Source organism: Salminus brasiliensis, chromosome 20 (assembly GCF_030463535.1).
Source record: "Salminus brasiliensis chromosome 20, fSalBra1.hap2, whole genome shotgun sequence".
In the NCBI taxonomy this organism is placed as follows: Eukaryota; Metazoa; Chordata; class Actinopteri; order Characiformes; family Bryconidae; genus Salminus; species Salminus brasiliensis.
This window is the reverse complement of record NC_132897.1, coordinates 20482755-20501679: the sequence shown is the minus strand read 5'-3', so window position 1 is coordinate 20501679 and position 18925 is coordinate 20482755. Positions and strand designations below refer to the sequence as shown.

Below are 18925 nucleotides of genomic sequence, written 5' to 3'. Positions count from 1 at the left end.
GTGTGTTATAGACAGTCAAGGAAACACCATAAGTAAAGCTATTTGAGATTACTGGTGACAACTGGTGATGGTGATGTGGTGAAGCAGTCGTATGATTATTTAGACATGTAGCTTGAATGACCTTTGTTGCCTTGTAGACCAAGCCCCAGACAGGGCTAAGCTTTATCTTGGGTGGAACAAGCCCTAATATGACAGAGGTTAACTAACTTGGTAGAAAACTTGGTAGAGTCACTGGCAGGCTAGATAAAGGTAAAGGTTTGTTTGTATGAATAATTAATTACTCAGAATTATACATGTTACTGGATCACAAAGTTTTTGTGTGTTAGCTAGCTAATGTATTGAATGCGTTAGGCCTTTAATTTGGAAAGGACAATGAAAGGTGCATTGCGATCACCCTGGTAGTTCCCTGAGAAGTGGACCACACGGGGAATTCTGACATTTTAAATGTGATTCCAAACCATAGGGCGTTCAGTTTGAAGGGATCTTCAAACTGCGTAGGGAGTAGTGAGTAACGGTTTAATCACTGAACAGGAGGATTACTGCAATCAGTCATCGCGTCTTGGGGGTTAAAACAGCTGGAGCTCAACACAAGCAGTGCAACACAATTTAAACAGGACACCAACCTGTTGTATGTCCATAAAATCGCATTTATTCCTGTATTACATAAGCAATCTGAGACATGGCTGCAGTTCACTAGATTGTTACCCAGACATCAAGCATGTATCGGTTCACTGGCTTGATTAGGTCGGCACCCCGCTGACTGCTGGTCCACCGTCGGACCACCCGGATAATAGCTAACTAGTTTTGAATCTAGTTTTTAATGCACATGACTTTTATTTTAGAAAATAAGACAAATGTTACAAACAACAGGTCTTATATGAAACAGTTTAGTTAATGTTGTTGCTCAAACTTGAAATGTATTAACTAATTTATTAAGGATATCATTAGCATTTTCTGGGAGGGGGGGCACCAGCTTTGCCATTAGTGGGTCAGCAGTGGTCCGCTATCCTTTTGCTATCAGAGTAGTAATTTTAGAAAGCAGAGGAGCTGTCAAAGAATGCTGCAATTGTGCCGCGCTGTCTTTTACATGATGACGTTGCAGGGATTTTAACCAACTGAAGTTCCCTTAGCCGATATCACGTGATGTGTATTGTGTGTGGAATACAAGGGCACTGCTTAGGGACCCTGTGAAACGGAGTGCAGCTTTAGACTAGCGAAGTAAGTAACTTTTTACATCAACTAATAAGGAACCAATGATGAACTAGCTACACAACTCTAAATTAAACTGTATTATTCAACACCAGTGTGCGCTACTTTCCCAACACTTTAGCTGGCTGGCACCCAAACCTGCCTTGGGGCCTTGTCTGTGTAGCTGCAACTGGATACTACTGTGTACACAATGCTAATTAATCTACATATAGCCTCCATTGCCTGAGGCCTACATTAGCCTCATGGCTCAAATGCAGAAGAGAAGAGACTTCACACACACACACCCAACACATCTTGGCTGGTTGGCTATCATATGTCTTCAGTGTAGTTGATAAACCTGAATTAGAGCTTTAAATCAGATACTTCAGTCAACCTGACAGAGCATGCATTTACTCTTCAACTTAGGGAGCATTTACTGAAAGCAACAGGAAGGTTCCCAGTTTGTCCTATTTACGATGGTTTCACCTAGTCAAGAGGATGACATTGTTTTTGATCGAATCATCCCTGAGGGTGTGCACCTCTCAAACATTAGCCTCATCACTCCAGCAACCAAACTTGCTTAGTTTTTTGGGGGGAGGGCTGTTTTTAGCAGTGAGAGCCAAATGCACAGTTTGGCTACTGTGTTATTGTTTGAGAAAAGTTCTGATGAAACCCCTGAATCATGGTGAATGTTCTAGGTGCTGTACTGTGAAATCATGCTTGTTTTTATTCTCCCCTCTTTCTTCCTGTCTCTCCTGCAGGCTAGCCCTCTATGTTTATGAATATCTGCTTCATGTTGGAGCTCAGAAATCAGCACAGACCTTCCTCTCGGAGGTAGGTAGCTAAAACCAACACCGCAGCAAATAAAAGCCTGCATGATTTGGATGAAATTCCATATTGCGTTCATATGCATATTAAATACCATTAAGGATTTCCAATTACATTCACCTGCATTTCCCCACATGTTTGTGGTCACTAAATTCTGGATATATATTTTTTTAATTGACCTAATTCACTAACGTCCAAATGTTAGTGCTATGAAGATTTGATTGCTCTCTGCGTTCATAATTGTTAGTGAACAAATGCGACTCTAACTCATCCCAGAGGCTACAAGCTTGGCTGGACCTACATCACTCCAGAGAATGCAGATTCACTGCTCCACAGCCCAGTGCAGGGGGGCTTTGTACCTCGGTGACACTTGGCATTGGGCCCTGGGACCTTGGGCTTGTGTGCGGCTGCTCTAGAGAATGCTGTCCTGTTACCAATTCTATAAAGTCAAATAAGATATAAAATGTTAGAAAGTGAAAAACAAGATTTTGGAGTGACCGCAACGATATTCAACAATGCTTGAATGCCGCATCAGCAATGGATGCACCCTAAAGGCAACTAAATTGTCCTCACCTGTATTGAATTGACTTGTAATGATAATGAGTATAATTGATGATTATAATAATTTATATGTATACATGTTTGTGATGTCAAGAAAGTCAGTGCATTTTTATATATATATATATATATATATATATATATATATATATATATATATATATATATATATATATATATATATATATATATATAATCATAGTATTATTTCAGTATTGCATCAAAACACTTAACTGGATCATCTGGTTGGGATGCTCACAGCACACAGTAATTCACATACATTGGGTTTGAGTCCCTGGTCGGACAAGCCCGCCACACTACACCATTAAGAGTCTTTGGGCAAGTCTGCTAACTCTACGTTTACCTCTGTGTAACATGATGCAATTGTAAATCGCTCTGGATAACGGTGTCCTCCAAATGCCGTTAAATGTGAATGTAATCTCAATCTTGTTTTTTTTTGTGTGGGAGGGAGACCAAATAAGTTTTCAGAGCTAGTTTGTGCTGATTAGCAAGCAATGCGATTCCATAATAGCAAATCATTTAGCCATTGCGTTTATCCCTGTTTTTAGCCAACTCCGCTCATACTAAACTAAAACCAAAGCTGTGTAACCTGATTCAGTCCATTTGTTAGGCCAATATCACAGTGTGGATTAGCCAGTGATATGCTGTATGTATGTATGACCTGTGTTAGACTGTCTTTTCCCTCGCTGCCAACCAATTTAATTACTCCGAGCTGAGCTGGCAGGACATTTAGTGTGTCTTTACTGGAACCGAGAGAGAGCGAGAGAACGAGAGAGAGGGAGTGTGCCTAGCGCTGGCGTTCATGTTCACATTTTGTCAAGGACAAGTTTAGTGCCAGTGATTGATTTATGTGGCATGCTATATAAACGGCAAATCTTACGAACACTCGCTAGCATAATCATACTCTATAGCCAGCTAGGCAGCGACTGCATAGGTATAATTCCGGTGATTCAGACTGTAGATTAAGTCTATTTCAAGTAACAATTGACACACAGGGCCTGTATTGTACACACAGTCACAATACTCAAGACAGCAGGCAGTATTATCACTGCTCCTTTGAAGTATCTGCAAAAAGAGCCACTCGGCTTTAAGAGCCTGCTAAACATTCCAGCTCTGTTTATGAAAGAGATGTGTTAAATACACACAGCCAGCTAAGTTGTGTTTCAGACAGAACTGATGAAATAGCAGCCTTTATAACGTCTAGCAGCTCTTCTCTGTGGGAAAAGGAAGGAGAGTGTCTGGAGGTGGAACAGTTCACATGGTTTTCACAGTGCAATAGGGATTTTGGCACCAAGATATGATCCATTTTCAGTATGAAACAAAAATAATAAAAAATAAATAAATAAATGAACTCTTGTTGCTTGTCAAAGTCCAGCTAGCAAAACAACATGCCTGCTGAAAGCATAAGTCCTGATCAAGCAAAATTTTGGAGCGTTTCTATTGATTAAAATCATAAATTTTTACCACAACGTAAAACAACACATTCCAGTTAGATGTAAACATGACAAATGGAAAGCATGGAAATGGGAATGCAGACACAAATACCACATTTTTTTAGGAATATCCTTTTTTTATTAAAATGAATCTATAGTCTGTAATGTCCCACAATCCTGTATTGAATAAAAAAATGATGTGGTGTTAATTTCTGTATTCACAGGCTAATACTTAGGCTCTTTATTCATTATTTAAGTCATTATTGAAGCAAAACATAATAATTAAATAGACAAATCACAGTCCTAAGGGGCTTTATACTCCTCTAGCCCACGACTGGCATTAGGCCTGGTGCCAAAAGGGTTCATGTTTCTCTGCTCCAGAGAGTACTATTCTATTGGCAATACTTCGCTACAGGGACTAGACATGTTGCATGTGTGCATTTGCACATCTGTGTCAGCAATGGGTGCAACTCTTGAGTATCTGAATGCATTCGTTTGAAGGGGTGTCCACAAACCTTTCAGACATATAGTGCATGTAGAGTAAACAGTACAGAGGAAGGATAAAATAAGGTAGAAACTTTGCTGCAGTGAAACGGAGGAAAACAAGCTCACTCCACAGACAGCCAAAACCAAGCCAGCCATGCCATGTTGTGATTCAGACACAAACAAGACAATCCTGAGACGTCCCCTGCTATTGTGTGCCGTTTCCTTTGCGACTCGTGTCTTTTGCCACCCTGGCCGTTGCAGCCAGGCCATGCAGCACCGAAGCCCAAAATAACCCGTCTGTATCTCTGCAGTGGCGACACAGCCGCGCACAAACAATGACGTTAGATAACAGGGGCACTCGGCACACCCACCTGCTTTATGGCAGCGGTTGGATCATTGTGTGGAGAGAATACGCAGCCAGCCAGCTCATCGAGTGATCTCACTCTGAGGAGTGTGTGGTCTGCAACTTGTGTGGTTAGTATGAAAGCAGTTGTCGGGTAGAGTGAGACACTGGCTTCTAACTGGATATTTGTTGATTCCAGGTTTGTGGTCAGTGCCTTATAAAAGACAAAACTGTACAGTTATTAATTAATTTATTTATTTATTTGCTTGCTTGTATTTCATGCAGTAAGACTCAGAATCTGATGATTTAGATTTTTCTTTTAAAAACTCCTAAGAACAATTTGTGTTAGTATTACTATTTAGTGTGTCTTTACTGGAACCGAGAGAGAGCGAGAGAACGAGAGAGAGGGAGTGTGCCTAGCGCTGGCGTTCATGTTCACATTTTGTCAAGGACAAGTTTAGTGCCAGTGATTGATTTATGTGGCATGCTATTTAAACGGAAAATCTTACGAACACTCGCTAGCATAATCATACTCTATAGCCAGCTAGGCAGCGACTGCATAGGTATAATTCCGGTGATTCAGACTGTAGATTAAGTCTATTTCAAGTAACAATTGACACACAGGGCCTGTATTGTACACACAGTCACAATACTCAAGACAGCAGGCAGTATTATCACTGCTCCTTTGAAGTATCTGCAAAAAGAGCCACTCTGCTTTAAGAGCCTGCTAAACACTCCAGCTCTGTTTATGAAAGAGACGTGTTAAATACACACAGCCAGCTAAGTTGTGTTTGAGACAGAACTGATGATATAGCAGCCTTTATAACGTCTAGCAGCTCTTCTCTGTGGGAAAAGGAAGGAGAGTGTCTGGAGGTGGAAAAGTTCACATGGTTTTCACAGTGCAATAGGGATTTTGGCACCAAGATATGATCCATTTTCAGTATGAAAAAAAAAAAATAATAATAATAATAAAAATATATACTGAAATTGGGACTGAAATTGAATATGGGATCCATCATTATAAGAGCAAAGATGTGAACATTTGTGGTGTTTAAAAAAACACCATGAATCTGACTTTCTGGTTGGACTTGGACTAAAGAGCATATTTAAGAAATTTCTTAGGAAGATATTGGTAAATTAGTCCCAGTATTATGAACTTCTTAATGTTTATGTTAAAATATTATGTTTTTATGCTTATGTTATTCTAAGCAAGGCTTTTGTGAATCTGTCCTTTTCAACGTAAAGCAATGTCTAATAGCTATTCACATAATAAATAACATGCCTATAATAAATAACATGCCTATATTTATTATATAAACGGATAGTAAAAGAAACAGATTTGTACATTTTGTTCTAACCAGTTTAGGAAGGTTAAGTTTGTATTGAAATGCAAGAATAGAAAAAAAACCCATAACTTTTGCTTATGGCAAACCAGTTGATTGCCCTGGTCAGGGGTATTATTGACCTTCAGTTTTCTCACTTTCATTGCACAATATTAATATTGCAGAAGTGTGCAATATGAAAATCCATCACTCTAATCCATCCTCTAATCCATCACTGATCCTTTGTTTTGTGTGCTGTGAGTATCCTGACCAATTACAGATGTTCTTAGGGGCATTGATGAATGAAGACAATTGCATGATCTAAACAATCTCAACTTTGCCAAATGTAACCCATCATAATAATTCACTTCATCAGTTGTTCATAAATAATCTGCTGTAATTATGTGCTGTCAGCTTGCAGCATACGCCAAAGCAGTGTGAGTCTCCTGCTCCAGTGAAATCCTAATCGCTCATTCTGGTGTTCTGTGTGTTTCTGACCTGGCCAGATCCGATGGGAGAAGAACATCACGCTGGGAGAGCCGCCTGGGTTCCTCCACTCCTGGTGGTGGTAAGCTGCTCACATACAGTAGAATGAACCTGTACAGATACCTGCATAGGACCATGGGCTGTTAATTAATGCAGAGTTTACTCCTGGATTGTGAGAACTACTTCTTTTCACAGCGTTTTCTGGGATCTCTACTGTGCAGCTCCAGAGAGGAGAGAAACATGTGAGCATTCGAGCGAGGCCAAAGCTTTCCATGACTATGTGAGTGCCATTGTTCTATATGTATTGTTGCTGTTGCACAAAAACCTTCAATTTCCAATGTTATTTATAATTGGGTAAGTTTTCATGATTAATACACGAATAGAAATGCTCCAAAATGACAAAAACTGGGATTCAAATCTTTTACATTGATTTTCTTAGAAAGCGAAAAAATGTTTGTGAGCTTTGTGTTACAGCTATATTTATGTACTGATACTGGCTCTGACATACAGCACTCGTCAAAAGTCACCTTTCGCTTCTCAATCGTTTAATTATTTACTTTACAGTCAGTATATAATAAATACAAGTTAATAGAAAAATATTTACCAAATAAAATAACAGAGAAACCTTTAAGTAAATATGTAAATATGAAATTGTTCAGTATTATATCGTGTCCGTTCTGTCCAGCTTCCATTCTGTTGAGGAGACTCATTAGTTTTTCAGATTTTTTTTTTTTCTTAGAAGTTGGATCATTTTCTGCTTTTCACCATCCAAATTATCCGAAACACATTCAGTAATGTTGAGCTCTGGACTCTGGGGGTGGTCAAGCATTATTCTGAGAACAGCGTTTGGATTGTTTCAGATTTGAAATGCTCTTTTTTGTTGTTTTCCTTCTCCTTCCTTATGCAAATTGATTATTCTCTGTCTGAACTGTTCAAAAAAATATATTGGAAAAGGAATAACCTGAATTTAATGACTTTTAACTTAACTAGCTCCAAGAAAAGCAGACCATGGAAAGCTTGTTTAGGTAGAGGGTAAAATTAGTGCAGCAAAATATAGGGAAATCCTGGATGACAAACTGATTCAGTCTGATTCTGAGAACTTCAGAGATTTCTTTTCCAGCAAGGCAATGACTCAAAGCATACAGCATAAGCACAGAAATGCTTTAAAAACAAAAGGGTGAATGTCCAGAAGTGTCTGAGTCAAAGCCCAGGTCTCAGTCCAATAGAGAATTTATGGTTGAGCTTGAGCAGTTTTGCAAAAAGAAGTTGAGTAAAATTGCAGTGTCCAGATGTACAAGCCTGATTGAGACCTATCCACATAGACTCAGTGCTGTGATTGTGACCAAAGGTGCATTCACTAAATACTGATTTGAAGGGGGTAAATATTTATGCAGTTCCTTATTTTGCATTATATATTTTTATTGAATTGACATTACTAGAAATCGTTTCCATTTAAAAAAGCCTTTATTTTAGACAAACTGTTTCTTGTGCATGTTGCATCTTTGTGCCAGCTTGTTTTTAACTAGGTGTGAACTAACCTTTTAACTACTGTGAACAAAGGACTGACCGAGAAAGACAGCGAGAGAGCCAGACAGAAGCTGTGGAGGGATGATGAATTGGTTATGAAGGGACCCAAATTATGTCATACTCTTGTGGTCAACTCTGCCAGGGAAAGAGAGAAAGAGAGAGAGAGAGAGAGAGGGAGAAAGAGAGGGGAGAGATTAAACACATTGCAAGTGATTCACCATGTTTGAGTTCAAAGCGGACTAACACTCCTTTTTTGCTATTTCTACAATGCAGCCTACTGATTAAACCCACTCTGACAGTCCTCCAGTAGCACTGTAGCCACTATATGAAAGAATAAGTCATTACTGTAATGGAGTTAAGATTTTAGTCAGTCAAGAAAACCATCTGGCTGCTCATTATTCAGGAGTAAAATGTTGAACAATTCTGTAGTGCAGAATAATTTAAAGACCTACATTGCGTTCAGCGAGCTGAAGTGACCCTGGGTCACCATCAGTGATGTTTCCACAGTTCCTTTCCACACAAATGAATATAGTTATATTATTATTGTATATAGACGTGATTGTGCCAACGAGAGGCAAACCACACTAGTAAGTACCACTTGGCTTCCTTATTTTGAAGGAGAATTTGTCCAAAGCTGTGGTCTCTGTGCTCTTTTTATAGCAGGCACAACATTAGCCTTATCCGACAGGACATGGGTTTTTAAATCATTTGTTTAGATCAGCTTTAATTGCCTGTAATTTGTTACAATTTGTCCAACTTTATATTTAGGCTGTTGTTGAATTTGATATTTTCATGATCAGATACACAGATAAAGTGACCTGTTTTTCCTCCTGTTAGTCAGTCAGAGTTTAAAAGAAAAAGCGTCCTGCCGTACTTTGTTTTAGGCAAAATATGTAACTGAATATTGTTAAAAAACATTTGCAATTTCTCTGCCTTTTTACCTTTATCCTCCCAAACACAGCATGTTGGTCTGAAAACAAAAGTTTTCGAGAATTCCATTATTAGTATTCTGGATATAACTGGTTATTCACCCTAAAACAGCATTTCTGTTAATAGTATATGCAAATCCCAACAATGTATAATTCAGGAAAAAAAGAAAATTCATGTTTTGGAACTACATGGACACCCCTTCTAATGAATGCATCCAGATACTTGAAGTTGCACCATTGCTGACCCAGATGTGCAAATGCACGCACACAGCTTGTCTAGTCCCCGTAGAGACATACTGCTGCAGTAGAACTGTGTTCTCTGGAATGACAATGCTGAAATACTCCAACGGTGCTCCAATACTTTTAGGATGAGTTGGGAAGTTTGGGATGAGGTAGGGTGGTGGTCGGCAACATCCTGACCTCACTACAGCTTTTGTCGCTGAATGCAATCAAATCCTCACAGCAATGTTCCATATTGCAGTAGAAAGTCCTCCCTGGACTGTAGAGACAGTTACTCCCAACAAAATCAGGGATATTTAATTAATGATAAAAATAATGAATGTGATTATTTTTTGGTCCATATAGTGGACGTAGCCTACTTGCAGACCACCGGTCAATCGTCAGTTAACAGATATTAGTTCAACTCTCTGAAATGTGGCCCATGAGTTCCTCCGAACCTGTCAGGCTTCTCTCAAAATGAACTCCGACTGCTCTGTTTGCAGACGTACTTGCAGAGTTCATAACAGCGAGAATCAAGCCTGCTGTAAACATCAATCAGAAGGAGTAATGACAACACATTAGGTTGTTTATTTTAATGATTGTGTGTCAAATTCACAAGCAAGTGCACCATGAAGCCTTTCAGACATTTTCACTGGGAGCACTGGAGTGATAATAAATCAACACTCCATTCACTGATTTCCATCATTTACCCTTTTCAGCAAGGACATATCATTTACAGCTCTGCGAGCGCTCCGAACATCACTCTCTCTCTAAATGAGCACCTTCCATCTGAGCAGAGCACGGGCCTCATAAACACACACACAAAAAACAAAATGATTTTTACCCATGCTGCCTCAGTTCACTTCAGAAAGTCTACTCGACAATAACTGTTACCTAATAGCCTCTGTGTTGTTTAAAAATTGGCCGTTTCGTCAACAGAGGTCAGTTGGCATCATTTCCAAAGCCATTTAGAGGCAGTAAGTCTACTCTACTGTGTTGTAACAGGACACATTATCTACTGTTGTGTTGAGTTGTCTGAGATTTGCAGTATGTTCCTGCACTGTGGTTTGGATACTAATTGCAGTGCTTGTTACTGAAAAGGATTATATCCTGTTTTTTTAAATTACATTTAACTGTGAACTTGCTAAATCATCTGTGAATTATATACTTTAGAAATGCTAATGATATTCTATTACATTCTATTTAGCTTTGTCATTTAGCATAACTGAAAGCTTTATTATGGTCCTTTGGTGTAGTATTCACTGTTAACAACACAGTACAAAGACAGAAACTGGACAGACATTATACTAGACTATATAAGGAAAACATACTGCTAAACCAGTGGTCTCCAACCTTCCTCCTAGAGAGCCACCTTCCAGCAGGTTTCCGCTCCAACCCAAATATAACACACCCTGTTCAGCCAGTCAAGGACTTCTGAAGACAGTAATTAGTAATTAGATCGGATGGGGTGATTTCGAGAGAGTTTGAGACTACAGTGTTAAACTGTATTTTTCTGAGGTGGTAGTTTTATGCGTATAGTGACTGATAACCATATAATGGCAGTTACAGTCAATTTAATACATTGAGTTAATTAAAGGTTGTTAGTTTGCATGATGATAATGCATACTTTAAATTCTCCCACTGGAAACAGAGCATTTTCTTCAAAATTTGTGGAGGTATTGCTGCACAGTAGAATAGTGCACCACCACTGCAGTCTGCAGAAATTGCAGGAAGATCTTTTGCAGTCAGGCTGAGGGTTTTCATTTTTCTTCATAGCAATTCTACGAGCTGTTCTCACAAAGTGTTTTTTTTTTTTTTTGTTATTTTTTTTGTCTCCCAGATCTCAGCTTGACCTCCACCGGTTCTTGTTAACTGCCATTTCCTAAATATGTTATGAACCAAAAAAAGGGCTACCTGAAAATTGCTATGTTTTTATGGCCTTCTCCTGCTTTGTGAACATAATTTCTTCAACATTTCCGAGTGCTAGATGTTAGTTTAATGATTAGTTTAAAGTTTTCTTAGTTTTTCCAGTAAAGCAATATTTTTTGGAAAGGCTATATGTGATTTGTTGTTGTCCAGATACAGTGTCTTGTCTTAAAAAAATAACAAAAAAAAACTATTTATTTGATTACTAATAAAATTAAAAGTATGGCAATATATCAGATATTGTTCATGTACATCCATAATACATATCTTTTTATAAAATGTAACAAATCTAAAACAACACAACAGAGAAATCTCCAAGTGTCCTCTAAACAATCTACTAAATGTCAATGTTTGTGGACACCCCTTCTAATGAATGCATTCGGCTACTTTAAGTTCCACCCATTGCTGAAACAGATGTGCAAATGCACACACAGCTTGTTTATTTCCTGTGGAGAAGTACTGCCTACAGAATAGGAATTGGGAGTAGATCATCATGAATATGTTGGCACCATGCCTAATTCCCGGTGTGGGCTAGAGGGATATAAAGCCCCTTCAGCATTGAGCTGTGGAGCAGTGGAACTGTGTTCTCAGGAATGATGGTGATGCTCCATCCGATACTGTTAAGATGAGGTGGTGATCATTTCATATCCTTACCTCACTGAAGCTCTTGTCAGATCCTCACAGCAATGCTCCATATCAGTCATTTTTAAGCATTTCTTTCATATTAATATGAATTCAGTACTATTGTACTGGTATTCTTAGTACTATCTAGACCGTCCTGGTTGGAATGTTAAGATGGATAGTTTCCCATAAACCTGCTGGGGTTTGATTATAAAACTTGTTGTAAATGGTTGTATGCGAGGAAGATTTGAACTTTGGAGATGCTTGCTTTTCATAGATATGTCACTTGGTTCTATGTAATAAACCAAAGTATGAGCGTTCACGTGGGATCACAAATTGGCACGGGTGTTGAAATTGCATTTGCTTTGGAAAGCATGAAGAGATAAATGCCCTTTTTTCCCCATTTGTCTCTCAACTTTCATTTTTTTTTCTATCCTCACATTTTCCAGCTTGTTTCCAAAGCTCATTAGTAAGGAAAGACCAAGAGTTTTCCGAAAGCTCATCACCTTCTCTCACTCTGTTTTGAAGTGTTCTCTCCTCTCTTTTTTTCTTCTTTTTTTTCACTTCCCCATAGCTCACACAGGAAGTAGCTTAATGGCATGACTGAGGATGGATGGATGGAAGTAAGGAGGAAGGAAGAGTAAAAAACACTGCTGGCATTTGTGTATTTCCTGTCATTATGTTGGTCTAGAGAGCACAACTGTTTAGATGTGTTTGGGTTTAAGTTCCACGCTACAAAGCTAGCCTTGATTTGTATTGTTATCATGGTCACACCCATTTGCAAAGCTCATACAACGAACAAGACCAGAAGACTAGGCAGTCAGTGTCGCTTGTCTGAAGTGTTAGTTAGAATTGTCGGTCGAGAAGGTGGCTCAGTGGGGATGAGTAGAAGGCAGCTTTTTGTGACTGGAATATGATTTACTATGCACTGTGACCTTGCCTTACCTCACCATACCCAGCATGGTTACCATGTTAGACAAAATTCTAACACCGTTTTACCCCAAATTAACATTAGGCCAAACACTTACCACCTTACACTTACACTAGATTTTGGAATATTACTGTAAGAATTTGATAGCATTCGCTCATGAAAGCATTGCTGAGGTCAGGTTCTGATAATGGAGTCAGTTTCACTGCACCACAGCCCAGTTCTGCGGGGCTTCATATTCCTCTATCCACCGAATGGCATTGGGCATGGTGAGTTCAGGCTTATGCAAGGTTTCTCCAGAGCGTCCTGTTGAATTGGTAATCCTTTCCTATGGCGATTAAACAAGCTGTGCAAGTGCAGCTAAATGCCGGTGTCCGCTTTGGTAAAGTAACTGAACTCACTCATTAACAGGAGCGTATGGATACTTTTGTGCATAAAGTGTGTGTATGTGACAAGGTAGTAAATTTTATTCTAAAATGGATGGAGTTTTTCAAGTTTTCAGGTTCCTGACCTAGCACACATGCCAATCAATTTGGAATATAATCTTCTGTGCATGAACGGTGTAAAAATATTAATAATCAAATATTTTCTTCCCTATCTATTTTGCTCCTATCTATCTATATATATATCCTTATCTTTTGCTACCTTTTTTGTTCCTAGCTGTTACAAAGTATTGCATGATGTAATTTAAAGTAAATGGTATGTTATGTATGCACAAATTAAGTTTGTGTGACAGGGTGGCGAGTCAAATCTTATGTAAACAGGGACACACACATAATCCTGAAATTATTTAAAAAATGTTAGTTTAATAAAAGTAAAACAAATGGTGATATTTTATATGTAAATGTCATATTGGTCAATATAGACATTTGGAGATGACCATGTACTTATGAAAAATACTTGAAATAGGATTTTTCTCATATGTTATATTAACTTTGGTGCATTTGTTTGTGTGCTTAATTTATCTCATCAAGAGGTGTGGACACAAATGGAACTCGTTTCGTAGAATGACTCTCCTACTGTTTTTAGCAATAGCCAGGGCTCCCAGGGATTTTGGGCCTTGTGAAAAGATATTACACTGGGCTCCACAACAAAAACAATTCAACAAAATGCTCAATTATTGCATTTTGTAGGGCCCCTGTCACAGTATGTCATGCAATGTGAAAGAAAACATACGAGCGATTATGTGACATTTAAGGAAATAGTCTGCCACTGTTTGTTAACTACATTAGCTTCATAGGTTGCATGTTGTCACTTTTGAACATGGCTTTTCTGTGCAACTTTGAAACTTTGGAGATACATGTGTGAAAACATGCAAAAATTGCTTTTGTTGGACGCTTCTTACTGTGTGTCTTTATGAACTGAAGTCATTAATGTCTCTGTTCAGCAGAAAAAAACATGTTTTCCTCTGTCCTAGCCCAAGTGCCTGTTCCGCAGGGGGGTTTGGGGGGGTGGGGGGGGGCTGAGAATGTCTAGACAAGGCCACTTGCCATTCCTGCCACGTTTCCCTAATGATTAGAGAGATGGAATCCTCCTCTCCTCTAAAGTTAGCGCACACACACAAACGCCCGCGCACACACTGCATACGGAAACGTCGAATCTAGTCAATATGCTAAGAGATGAAGAGAAAGACAAGCTGATTGACAGAGCTCAAGTACAATAATCAAATCTGATTGTAATGCCTAGAAACCTGGAGCATGTTGAATTTATTTTTGTGAAATAGAATTCCGGCATCAGTGCAGGCTAGGCTAGCACTGCTGACAGTTACAGATAGGGACTGTATAGCAGTGACTAATGTCATCATTGTTTTCTGTTTTAACAGTACATACCAAAATCATTTCAGTGTGTGTGTTTCTGCTGTTTAACTTATATACTCGTATATAACCACAGCTGCTCAAGCTGTAGCCTCCTACTCGCAGCACAGCTAAACACACTTATCAATGCTTGTTGCGTGAAGTCCAGTGCATACCAGTGTTAGCATGTATATAACTGCATTCACATTTTGTCGTTGGACGGCTCAACCTTTGAAGGGAAACGCTGATCTCTAACTCTAATTCTGTTAGATCAGCTAACTGTTACATCTGCTTTTGCTGATTAGAATTGCGCTGCGGGAGGAAAGGGAGGCCATCCTGCACACCCAGAGAGAGCAACTAATGTTTTATTTGAACGTTTTGTTTAGATGGTCTGTTAAAAATGCATTGCACTCAATTCCGTGGTGAGAACACTGGGATGATGAGTCTACCATGAACGTCATATTTGTGCAGATGTTGCTGCACACTAGGACAGTGCACCACCACTTCAAAGTCTGAACATTTTTGCCTGGGCAGCAAACCTCCCATTGATAGGAGCTCATAATTCAGAGGGTTTTAGCTAAGATCTTAGGAGAAATGTGCTGCGTGTTTGCACTCTGTGTAGCTCATCATATAGAGAAAAAAGGCTTAGACCTGGGCTTCCTTATTTAGACATACACTAAGGGCTGGTTTCTCAGAAAGTAAGAGTAAGTCTAGTTCTAGAGAATCACCATTCAGAATGCTCCGTAGGCTTAATCCCTGTCTGGGAAATCAGCCCCGGGTGTCCAAACAACCCTTTTAATGAGTGCATTAATACTTTATGTTGCACCCATGGCTGATACAGATGTGCAAATGCACACATAGAGCTTGTCTAGTCCCTGTAAAGAAGTATGGCCAATAGAATAGGACTCCCAGGTGTGGGCTAGAGGGGCCCCTGCATTGAGCTGTAGAGCGTGGGAACTGTGTTCTCTGGAATGATGGTGCTCCATCCTGTACTTTGGATGAGTTAGGGAGGTCGGGATGATGTGGAGTTCTGTGATTTTTTTTTCAAGAGGTGATCATATATGGTCATGACCTTGAAACAAGCTTGAAAATCATTGGTTAACCGTTCCATCCCCTCTCCAGGTTTGTTTGCATGAGGAACCATGCCAACACCTTTTTTGTTAGATTTTTCTAATTTGTCATTTTTAATCTCCTCCCACTAGTTAAGGGCCCCCATATCACAAGATAGAAGGATACGAGTTAGCATGTGCTTCCTCCAAGTCACATGAAGCTAGCCAACCGCACCTTTACAAACTTCTGCTAGCACAACGTTGACCAGTTCTGTTGTGATTGGACGAGGGAGGGTCATCCTATCCACCAGGAGAGAGTAAGGTCAGGTATGCTCTTTGGGACTCCTGTCCACAGTTGCCTGTGACCATCATTTAAGAATCAAACCTACAATCTCCTGGTGATCTGGTCAGCACTTAGACGGCTACACCACTCTGGAGTAAACACACCTTTTTTTTATTTTTTTTTGGACCTTTAGTCCAAAGTCACTCTTTGGAAGGTTTTCTGAACAACAGTGCTGTGATTTCCACCTTCCTTTCAGTAGCTGGTTACACCCCACCGCCCCCAAGCAGCAATAACGTCAGCCCAACGCTTTCTGTAGTTGTTAATTGTTAACAGTTTTTTTTACAATGCTGTGTGTCACAGATGCCCAACATAGTGTTACTGTAGTGTAGATTACCCTCTTGAGAGGGTTTCTAATGGAACCATCAGCAGACGCTTACTGCCATATGTGAGGCTGAAACAGCTGCTATGACCTTGCCCATAGCCTGTGGTCAGATGTTGCAGCTGTGATGTCTGCTGTGATACGCATTCGTCTCTTAGCTTTCCCCCAGTGATTTGATTCTGAAAAACAACTCGCTACTGCAAGTCTGTCTCACACAAACACACACTCCGCACACACTGCGCTATGTCCTTTGCCCATTCCTAATCTAACACAGTTCAACTGCTGCTCATGCGAGACCATGTGCTATGATGCAGTGTTAAACCGTTCTTTAAAGGGTTCTGGAGTGATGCTATAAATGAACCAGTGAATCGGTGGATGAAACCATTTCTGTAAATGAGAAGTTTAAAAACACCTTATTTGATGTAAAGATGCTATTCAAGGCAAAGCCTTTTCCTAAAACCATACATCCAAGCCAAGAACCATTGTTTAGCATGACCAGTGTTTAGCGTTAAAGAGCCCATATCATGAAAAGGTTGACAAGGTTAATGTAGGATTGTTAATGTTTCAAAATGTGCCGTTCACTCCCCAGTACTTATATGCAAAGTGCACTGCAAAATCTGCCTAAAATCTGCCTTCAGCCTACAGCAGTTTAGCTCCGCCTATTCTCATCAGTAATGTCTTAGCCCAGACTGCTATTTAAACAAGGCACAAAAGGGCAGCCAATAGGTTAATAGATCATCTATATGTACCAGTCTAAAGGCAAAGGGATAGGTTTGAAAATGGTGACCATAAAAAAAAAATGATCTCATGATTTTTAGTTCATAAAACCACACAACCGGCATAAGTGGACCTCAGGGGAAAACATAAATTACAAGAAAATTTAAATTAACGCCGCTCAATTTACTTATTTATATATATTCTATTATACAGGTTCGTCTTTCTATCAGCTGCTCAGAAGATTTGGTGAACTGTGACCTGGCTTTTCTTTTTCTTTTTTTTTTTGCTATTGATGAAGGTAACTCTCTCATACTCGTGGAGATGGCTGGAGAAACCAGGCTAGCAGAAAGCTAAAACCTGTGCGTGAAACTCTAGACCCACAACAGAGCTGTTAATTATTCAGTGGACAAAATGAGTTTGCCAGAAGGTGCAAGCCTTTCTGGAGCTGTGTATCCATTGTTTCGGATTTCCTCTTGTTGTGTCCGCTCCTGTAGTCTAGCGTACACATTTGGTGTTTACTGGACATTGGGTTCAGGAATTATGGAGAAACAGGGAGTGGATTTACTGCACATTTACACATGATTGTATTTGGTACGGTTATATTGCCACCTACTCCTGACTATTGAACCACAGGTCATAGTTCTACTCCTAAGGCATAAGTTTACATTACCCTTAGATAGTTTAGCAAAAAAATCTAATTTACTGTCCCGCTGTCCCTAGACCGCTGAGTCACTCAGAGCTCCCTTTTGTTCATTTCTCCAGTTAAAAAGTTACACAGTGTCAAAAACCACATAAACCAGAATATAATAAATTAGAAATCCGCTTCTATCAAATCAATATATAGAATAATTATTACTTTAAATTTGTTATAAAAAAGTGACAAAATAATTTAACTTATTTCCTTGTTTTCTTCACGTTTTAAGTAATGAGGTTAAGTAAAAAGTGTTTTTATCCTTTGTATATCTTTTAAATAATAGCATGATTTCACAGAGACCTGATAACAAATAAATACAAATTTTAGAAAAAGTTAAACAATATTATTTGTATTGTGTATATTTTATATTATATTATCTAATTATGAGAAATGACCGGATTTAAAGGGAGTTGACTTGCCAAGCTATATATTTCTTGCTGTACTATTTCTTTCAGCTACCCTTGTGTGGAAACTTGTCACTGATGACTCATTATTTTCCTGTTTTCTGTGTGTGTATGTTTGTGTGTGTGTTCATGCATACTTCCTTCCAGAGTGCAACAGCAGTGCCCAGTCCTGCAAGTGGGAATCTCCCTCCTGGAGAGGGGATGCCAGTACCTCCTGGATTCTTCCAGGTATACACACACACACACACACACACACACACACACACACACACACACACACACACATATATATATATATATATATATATATATATATATACACAATCATTAAAATCCACTTTTATCACATTATCACTGATCACCTGGTCATAGACTTTTAATTTCTGTAAACTATATAACAGTTCAAACACCACCAGTTCTCCGACACAATGAACTGGTGTAGTTTATTGACTGTAAATCTCATTACATGTTTTAATCCCAGGACTTGCACTGTTATTATGTGATATTGGGAGCTTGTAAAATACAGAGAAAGTCAATATGTTTGTACTTGTTTAGCTGTTTTGTTTTTTTTCCCCTTCACAAAAGCCTGTGCGGGCTACTCCCAGGCACGCGTGCCAATAACAATACTCTGGAGTTCATCAGTGAGGAATTTGTGGGGATCCACCGAGAGAGAGCACAGCATAAACAGATTGATTTAGTGTCAGCAGCTGAACTCCGAGCTGCTCTCCGGCCCTACTAATGAGCTTCAGCCCTCATTCGCATTCTCAACTTTCCGAAAAATGCTCTCCTGC

At 39.2% G+C, this 18925-nt stretch overlaps 1 protein-coding gene across 1 annotated transcript in view; it reads left to right on the top strand.

Moving 5' to 3' along the window:
- The window catches only part of ssbp2a (single stranded DNA binding protein 2a), a 43023-nt gene that overhangs the window by 15112 nt on the left and 8986 nt on the right, over window positions 1-18925 (top strand). The window contains exons 2-5 of the mRNA XM_072664525.1: window positions 1950-2022; window positions 6686-6747; window positions 6861-6945; window positions 18282-18362. Of these exons, the coding sequence (XP_072520626.1) occupies window positions 1950-2022; window positions 6686-6747; window positions 6861-6945; window positions 18282-18362 (301 nt within the window). The remainder of the gene's footprint in view (window positions 1-1949; window positions 2023-6685; window positions 6748-6860; window positions 6946-18281; window positions 18363-18925) is intronic.